Here is a 9,539-nt window from a genome sequence, read left to right on the forward strand (position 1 = left end):
AAAAAAACACTAATTTAGAAAAAATTAAAGGAAATAATTAATTAAAGAGAGCTTTGAGAAATTTAGGGAGAAATTTGAGATCTTTTTTGAGAAAATTGGAAGAAATGTTGTGTGAAAAAAATAGAAATGGGGTTTTTATATTTTTTTTACCATTGGACCCTTAACGGTCAAAATTTTAAATGACCGTTGGCAAAAAACACGGGCTAAAACGTGTCCCTAAGTGAGCGATTTTGCCACGTCAGCAAAGCGCCTCCACGTCAGCGCGTTCTGTGCTGGCATAGCAAAATCGCTCCCTCAAGGACTCGTTTTGCTGGAATTTTCCCCTAAAACGCTCTTACGTGGACGCGTTTTGGAGTTTTCGTCCCATTCTAGTAAATAATGAAAAAAGTAACCTATTTCTAAAAATAAAGTTGGAAATGAGCCTTTATTGATAAAATGGTCGTGGATCCCTCCCTTTATTGGGATTGAAATTCCAACAAGAATAAAAATCAAAACTATGTTCAACATTGCACTCAATAAAAGAGCTAAATCATATTTCAATTAAAAGATTTGTCTAATGTATTGAAACTCTTCACTAAATTTAAACTTTGCCCCTACCATTTAAGGTTTTGGATAAAAATTATAGAGAATAAATTTGATCTTTTAATACAAAGAGATTATCTATTTTGAGTAACATTGTGTTGATATCATGTTATAAAATTAAAAGAAATATTATAAAAAAAATATAATAAATAAAGAGAAGAAAAAAAATAGAGAATGTAACGGGTTTTTTACAAAAATAATATAAAAATAAAAAATTACCAAACTGTTATAACTTTTTTTTATTTACCAAAATATATCAAAAAAAACTAAAAAGTAAAAAAAATAATAATAAATAGAAAAAAAAACCTGAACCGATTTGACAACTCCCTGGGTGGAGGGAAGCAGGTTGGCGGCACCAAACAAGGGAAGCAGGTTGGCGGCACCAGTCGAGTGAACCAGGTTGGCGGCACCAGTCCTGCCAACCAGATTGGCGGCACTACTCGTGTTATTAACACGACCTCTGTCCAGCTGAAACAAGAAAAATCAGAAGAAAAAGAAAAGAAAGAAGAGGTGCTGTGGAAAAAAAGAGAAAAAGAGAGAAAGAGAAGAGAAAAATAAGGTATTTTTTAAAAATAATTGATTATGTTATTGTTATTGTTTTGTATAATTTGTATTTTTTTTTTGTTTTAGTTTAGTTATTAAGATTAAAATCAATAAAACTCAAATTGATAGTTTTAGTTAGAGTTTTTTACCAAAATATTACAAAAAATAAAAATTTTATATTATTATTATTATTATTATTATTATTATTATTATTATTAAGATGTTACTTAGTATTATTGTTAGTAAAAACTAGTATTATTTTTATAGTTAGTTATTAATAATTTTAGTTAGTATTATTTTGTATATAAAATTATTAATATTATTATTGTGTTAGTTATTAAGATTAGTGGTTAAATGGCTTTCATGTACAAAATTGAATATTGAAACATTAATTTTTTTATTTAAGTTATTTATTATCCGTGCGAGATGTTTTACGAGATTTTGTTTATTTTTTGACAGATTAAATATTGAAGATGGATGCTAAGTTTTTTGTATGCGTTTATTTCGACGGAGTCATCTTGACAACAAGTGTTGGATGTGTATTTGAATGTCAGCAACAAATAGTAATGAGATTTAATAGAAATGTCTCGTTTGATGAAATGAAGGCAATGATTAATGCAAAAATTTTAAGACGTTGTGGGAGAAGGATAGTAAAAATTTTCTACAAGTTTCTAGTTTCGACAAATCCAGTCAAATTCGTCGAAATGGAACTTGCAGACGACGAAGACGTTGAGACAATGGTCAATCTCTACTGTGGGAATGAGAGTGACAAGAATGCACCGATTCACTTATTTGCTGAGTTTGCCGGTATGGAGCAAAATGAAGATGTCAATGCATCTGATGAAAAACACGGAGCTCAAGAACCGTGGATGGTGGCTCCAATATCATACGTTGATAGTGAATCGACTATGGGTGGGATGGGTATCTACCTGAATATTACACCCGATGTTGATATGGTTGGTGGTGAAGAAGAATGTGGTTGCGAAGAAGAAGGTGGTGGCGATCATTGGGATGAAGAGGTCGATAGTGACGGTGATCCGGATATAGACGATGTACCTGATGATATCGACGATGAAGACATTAACGCTTCTTCGATCGGGGAACAAATGCGGCATATTTTGATACACAATAATCCTGGGCCACACATGTCACTCATAGACCCCGACGCAACGTATGTAGCTGAGTTCCCAGAGTACCCTGAAATAGTTCATCGTCACGGGCTGGCCGTAACATCTGATGATGAGGAGTTATTCATAGGCCAGAGATTCAGCTGTAAAGAAGAGTGCGTATATGCCATCAAACGGTACAGCATGAATATATCGGTTGATTATAAAGTCGTAGTGTCTACTCCGACAATATATGTTGGGGAGTGTTGAAGGCGTGAAAGGTCGCAATTAGCGCGTCTGTTGCATTCATTAAAAGTTCTCAGATGTGGGAGATACGAAAATTTGTTGGTCCTCATACATGCACATCAACACGTATGACAGAAGATCTTGGAAACCTTGATTCAAAAACAATCTGTACGTGTATCATGCCAATGGTGAAGGACATGCCGACCATTAAAGTTTCGGTACTGATTGCTGAAATGCAAGCACGATTCCAGTATCGAGTCTCATATCGGAAGGCAATGATTGCTAAACAGATGACGATGGAGCAACTGTATGGGGATTACGATTCATCGTATAACGAGCTTCAAGGTTGGATAGCTGCTATACGGGAGTATGTACCGGGGACTGTGATTGAGTTGCAGACAAGACCATATTACGGCCGGACGGCGATTCTGATCGAGTCAGTAAAAAAGATTTTCCATCGGATGTTCTGGACGTTCGATCCATGTGTGCGGGCATTTCCCCACTGCAAGCCACTTGTGCAGGTAGATGGGACCTGGCTGTATGGAAAATATACACAGATCCTACTTATTGCGGTTGCTCAAGACGGCAACAGAAACGTGCTCCCGGTAGCATTTGCTATCGTAGATAAAGAGAACATGAAGTCTTGGGAATTCTTCCTCACAAACCTGCGGAGGTATGTTATTTTCCTAGCAAAACTAATTTCAACATCCTAAGTCAATTTCATAAAAAAATTCCTAATCAACATATAATGTACATACCATGAATTTTTTAATGCTAAATATATCTCAAAAATTATATATCCTAAATAAAATAATAAAATACGTAAAATGTACTTAACATTATTTTTTAACACACAAATATTACAAAAATCTTAAATTAATAATAAAAATTACCTTATTTTCTTTTTTTTCCTTCCTTCCCTCTTCTTCTTCTTTCTTTTTTTCTCTTCTTCTTTCCTTTTCTTTCCTTATTTTTCTTTCTTTCCTCCCCTTTCCTTTTCTTTCCTTCTTTTTCTTTCTTTCCTCACCTTTCCTTTTCCTTCTTTTTCTTCCTTTCTTCCTTTCTTTCTTCTTCTTCCACTGTCCTTCTTCCCCCCACCAACCGACCACCCTTAAATTCAAGGGTGGTGCTGCCAACAGGGTTGCCTCAACTGGTGCCGCCAACCTGCTTCCCTCCACCCAGGGAGTTGTCAAATCGGTTCAGGTTTTTTTCTGTTTTTTATTATTTTTTTGTTTTTTTTTGTTTTTTTGATATATTTTGATAAATAAAAAAATTATATATTTTTTGGTAAATAAAAAAAAGTTATAACATTTTGGTAATTTTTATTTTTATATTATTTTTGTAAAAACCGAATGTAACCCTTATTGTCTTTTCACATTCTCTTGAATAGTACAAGAGTAGAGAGTAAAAGATAATAATAAATGTTTACAAAGGTAAATAACTAGATAAATGAATCCATATTGATAAATAAAAATTATTGACTTTAGATAAAATAATAATTTATCTCCTATAAATATCCATTATAATATATAATTTTAAAATTAAAAAGAAAAATTATTATTAAATATGTCATAGATCCTTGTATTCTTCATAAATTTAGAATTTAATTTTTCAAAATTTAAAATGTAAATTTAATTATTAATATTATTAAATATTTATTATTAAAATTTTAAATTAAAACAATAATCTTAACAATATTAGTAGTTAAACTTAAAATTGTAAATAGCAAGTAATAATTTAATTCAAGATGTTGCTTATATGGGAACAATCACAGGATCCAATTGAAAATTCAGAGGTGGGTGATATAATAGTAATAGTAAAGTAGATAAGGCTAAGAAGTGTATAGGGCACCCATCCCTTAAAGCAGGGACTAAAGGGCCCATAACTAACCAAAAAGTGCTGTATTTTTATTTCAGAGAAGGGGCCAATCACTATCACCTCACCTCTAAAAGCCTACATCTTTGCTAATAGGGTTTAGGGGAAGCAAGGGACCATTCTATTTTCTTAATATTGTCTTAAGTCCATTAGTTTAATTAATATGCATAAGAGGCTATGGAAAGTAAGCTATACCTTTAGATGCCTTTCAGTAACCCTCTACAACCACGTGTCATGAACCCATTTGCTGTACTACATTAGAAAGAAAATTATGATAATATATAATTTTAGGTGATATTTTGTGTATAAAATTCTCCAACCTAAAAATAGACTCATAAAAAACTGACACGTAACATTCTATAACCCTATTCTCTGTCACTTACGATTCTCGTAGGCTTCTCCTTTTATAGTTTTGCTCCAAAATCAAATTATTATTGGGAAACTCACCATATTCCCACGCGGCAGTCTCTGTGTTTTTCTTTTAAAACACAAAACGCATCGTTTTTATACCATGCAGCAGCAGTGAATTATCATTAACTCCTTTTTTTGGGGGGGGCTATTTTTGTTAATAATATTACATAAAAAAAATTGAATATGAAGCGCAGGGCTCGAGGCAATACCCACTACCTTTTATATAATTTTTTTTTTGTTTTTTTGAATATCACTAACTTTACATTTGGTTTCATTAAACATAAACAAAAAGTAACAAGTAGAAATAAAGCAAAAGGGGGAAACAGTGATGTGGGCATGTGAACCCTAATAACCTATACTATGCCTATACCTAACCCAGTGCCGCTATACCTACGCCTACGCCCGTCGGCCTACTCTCTCTGCTCTGCCGCCCACTACCATTTCCATTTTGAAGCAGTATTAGTAGATCTGTGCTGTAATACAATATCACCACTGCCTTTTACTTTTCATCCCACTTTCTCATGCAACGCGTGTGTTTCAGACTCCTCTGTCCAAACCAGAATAATGCATGGCTGACATTTTTTCTATACCGCCGCTTTCTTTAATTGTATGCCTCACTTCTACTTCTAATCTTGCCAAAACTATTTATTTATTTGGGATTTTTTTTATCACTGCTCTAATAAGTTTTTTCTATTTTTTCAACTCAACTGTCTTCTCAGTATGACTAACTATTAACAAAAGCCTTAAACTTGATCTTATTTTTCTCCATATAATTTATCATTAAAAAATCTCTTTGTCAATTATTTTGTAACATGTGTCATTTTAAAACTAAAAAATTTAAAAGTGTTAAATAATATTTCGTTAAATTTTCTTTTTAGAAAAAATTATAAGCCTCGACAACAAAATTCAGATTTTGATTCCTTTCTTACTATAATTCAAAACTCATCAATCATTTTTCTTAACTATGATATTTTTTATTTTTTATATACTTTGCATAAAATAATTTAACATTAGGTGAATCTCTACAATAAAAAACTCATAAAATATAAAACCCAAATACTTGTAAAAAGCTGAGTAAGCCATGAAAAGAGAATTGTAAAAATAAAAAAAGTTATTTAGCAATTAAAAAGCGCATTAAAAGAGAAAATGGATAGAGGGTAAAAAGATTGAGAATCTTTAAATAATTAAAATTGGTATTTTATCATTTTAATTTTTTGTAAATAAAAAATATTGTGCCAACAAAATACATATGACTATCACTTGTAATTCAATAAGTGTATTTATATAACAGTTTTTGTAAAATCTTAGTAATGTTGTTATAAATAAAAATAAAAAAATGATTTTTTTCTATAAATTTAAAAGAAAGAGAGAGTAAAGACCACGGCAAGGAGGACGGGGCACGGTGCTCGAGGAGCGGAGATGATGGATGATATTCACATGCCTATCCACTTAAACAGCGATAATTTTAAGCTTTTATTTCTCTTAAAAATAATAATCATCTTTTTTGGGGGAAAATATAATTATTCTTAAGTAATACTTAAAAATTTAATAATATTATTATATAATTATAATTATAGCTACAACTTTTATTTAATATATATAAGAGTTTAACTCAGATTTTTAAAAATAAATTAACTTAAAATAAGATTACCCTAAAATTGCTTTTAAACATCCAATAATAACATGCCATCTCATATTCTTTTAGAGTGCATGAATAATATAATATATAAAGCAACATCAAATTAACCCTTATTATCAATTTTAACTCTAAAATTAATATATTTTTATACAAAATTCTAAAACACTAAATTTAGACCTAAATCTTAATCTACCATACCATACCATAAATCATAAATTTAGTCCAACAAAAAAACTTAAATCTTATATTACTCTACTTATTTGTTAATTTTATTTAAATAATCAACACTAATTTAAAATATTATTAAAAAATTGATTTAGTGTTAGAAATTGCATAGTATTAATTGAAAATAATTTTAGAAATATGATGTAAAATAGGTAATGATAAGTATCATAAGTTTTAATGTTTAATTATATAGGCATATTTTTTAACAAATTAACTCACCATAAATTTACTTTTTAATAGTAAACTACCCCAAAATTTATTTTAAAATTTCATTAATATACTGTTTAATCCTAGTGTGTTATATTATTTCTTTAAGATTTAAGATTAAATTTTTAATATTTATTGTTTAGAATTCAATCATGTTGAAGATTAATGTTTGTTTCTTTAACTTTTGGGTTTTATAAATATTTAATATTGTAAGATTTAGGGTTTTATAATTTTATAAAAATATTTAACTAATTTTTAGAATTATATTAATAATAAAATATTATTATAAGTGAAAAATAAATAAATCAAAATTTTAAGTGACTAAAAAATAAAATTCTACTATTAAATCTAAAAATATTAACCGCTTATATTGGGAGTAAATTTTATTGAATCGTATGGACTGTTAGGGAAGTCTTTCTTTCCCTGAAAATAATTATTCTCAGATTTTGACCTAAAATAAAGCAATTTCTATTAAAGTTTTACCTTATTTACAGTAAACAGTAGGACTGCAGCAGTAGCCAGCAGAAGGTCAGTATAGTGTATCAGCTTCAGCTTGCAGCTCAAATTTCCTCTCTTTTTATTTCTCTTCAACAGTCTCAAAATCTTTAGACCTTTTTTCCCAACAGAACCCCAAGAAACTCTCTCTCACAGAGGATTGCAGAAGCCAGAAGAAAAAAATAAAAAGAAGAGATTTAAAGCTGCACTAACTGGAAAGCCACCCAACTAACGTCTCCCTTTCCATGTTAAAACCTTTTCCTCTATCTCGTGCTGCTATAATTTCAGAGATCTTGATAGACCCCACCCTTCTCAGTTCTCACTACCTCATATATATAATATATAACACCCACATATCTCCTACATCGTTTTGTTTCCTATTTCGTAAAGAAGCCTGAGTTTTGATTGTGTATATATGTTTTATGTTTGTAAAGATTGAGTTTTTAGCAACCAAAGGAGAAATCTATATTTATGTAATAATTTTGTTACTATCATCGTCATTGTGGCTACCACAAGAAGGCAACTACCGTCGGACTCTGGAGGAGCCTTTGCAGATTGGGCGACTTCATCGTCCACAGCAATCCGAGCTGGCCCCGATGACCTTTCCCTTGGCTTCAATGCTAATGCTGCCGCCGCCGCCGCTGTTCCCCCTGGATCTACCAACACTCAATGGCCACCCTCAGCTCGTCCAATCAACTACGGGCTTCCCCCTGAAATGGGGATGGTTGGTCTCCGAGATTTCGTCGTTGTTGCTCCTGCCTCGTTTAACCACCACCACCACCACCATCATCACCACCATACTCAAGATCCCATCATGTCAAATGATCAAATCAGTGGTCCAAGTGCTTCCACCGCACTTGGTGTTGGCGTTGGCGTTTTCCCGCTTCTTACAGCAGCTCCATGTTTAGCTCCACTGAATGTGGAAGACCCTGATTTGTTCAATAACAATGGTCGTACCAAGCTCAGCGGGATGCAGTTATGGCAGGATCAAAATTCTTCCCCTCACAATTATCTTAAGAAACCATCCTCATTCCCTGATAGCAATAATTCGTCTTCTATGAATTTGATACAAAGCAGTGGCGGGGGTGGGATGGGAGATAGAGAGAGTGGTGGTTCGGGATCAAGTTCAGCGACCACGTGTCAAGATTGCGGGAACCAAGCTAAGAAAGACTGTTCCCATAGGAGATGTAGAACATGTTGTAAAAGCCGAGGTTTTGATTGCCCTACTCACGTGAAGAGCACGTGGGTACCCGCTGCTAGGAGACGAGAACGTCAGCTCATGGCGGCTGCAGTCACCACTGCTGGTGCTGGCTCGTCTGGGTCGACTTCCGGAGCTAAGAAACCGAGACTAATAACTTCGCAGAACACAACTACTTCTCATACATCAACTTCAAACACTACTCCTAGAAGCTTTGACACCAGCTCAAGTAACCAAGGTTCATTTTAGTTTTATTTTGTTTATTCATGGAGACTGGAAATAGTAGGTTTTGCTTAAGTTTCTATTTACAGACGCAGGTTTTAAAGAGACACTGCCGGGGCAAGTACGTGCACCGGCGGTATTCAAGTGCGTAAGAGTGACAGCGGTGGAGGACGGTGACGATGAGTTTGCATATCAAGCAATCGTTAAGATTGGTGGACATGTGTTCAAAGGGTTTCTTTATGATCAAGGAGTCGAAGGAAGAGATGGATTCCCTAATATATCTGAATTGCATTTAGGTGGTGGCCCAGGCAGCGGTGGCAATGGTGGTGGTGGGAGAAATGGCGGATCATCGTCTTCTCCGGTTCTTGATCCTTCTGAAGTTTATGCAGCCACCGGAGGTTGCTTGCTTGGTTCAAGTTATGGTAATCCAATAAATTAATATCACAGTGTATTGATCAACTTATCAGTGTAGCCTAATTCTTCTTTTGTAGACCTGTATCCTTATTAAACATATGCTTTTTTTCTTCATTTATTTTGATTTTCAACTGTTTTCGACCTTTGATTTTTATTGTTTGCCTTTGCCTATTTGCCTTTGAAATTGAACTGAAAGGATCAGATACTTCATTTGTCCACGAGTCTACAATTCCATACACTAACTCGGATATGTTTTGTACGGTAATTGCAAATCATATAAAAGAAAAGGTAAGAACAAGAAATCCTATACTGAACATTTGAATTCTTCAAGTTGTTGCGTTTGTTTTGTTTTCTTGTTCTTTTCGCATTAAAGTTG

At 33.0% G+C, this 9,539-nt stretch overlaps 1 protein-coding gene across 1 annotated transcript; it reads left to right on the forward strand.

The window, feature by feature from the left end:
* Positions 1 to 7,336: 7,336 nt before the first annotated feature.
* LOC105797678 (protein LATERAL ROOT PRIMORDIUM 1) lies at positions 7,337 to 9,277 on the forward strand. Its single transcript, XM_012627618.2, has 2 exons — positions 7,337 to 8,765; positions 8,839 to 9,277. The coding sequence occupies exons 1-2, from the start codon at positions 8,045 to 8,047 to the stop codon at positions 9,186 to 9,188; spliced, it is 1,071 nt and encodes a 356-aa protein (XP_012483072.2). The 5' UTR covers positions 7,337 to 8,044; the 3' UTR covers positions 9,189 to 9,277.
* Positions 9,278 to 9,539: the final 262 nt, after the last annotated feature.

The sequence above is a fragment of the Gossypium raimondii genome, chromosome 9 (assembly GCF_025698545.1).
Source record: "Gossypium raimondii isolate GPD5lz chromosome 9, ASM2569854v1, whole genome shotgun sequence".
NCBI lineage: Eukaryota > Viridiplantae > Streptophyta > Magnoliopsida > Malvales > Malvaceae > Gossypium > Gossypium raimondii.

Excerpts from the sequence above, each read along its gene's own strand:
- LOC105797678 (XM_012627618.2), top strand. The coding sequence starts at position 8,045 with ATGGGGATGGTTGGTCTCCGAGATTTCGTCGTTGTTGCTCCTGCCTCG. Across the intron at positions 8,766-8,838 it reads CACCAGCTCAAGTAACCAAG|ACGCAGGTTTTAAAGAGACA; the intron begins GTTCATTTTAGT and ends TTCTATTTACAG.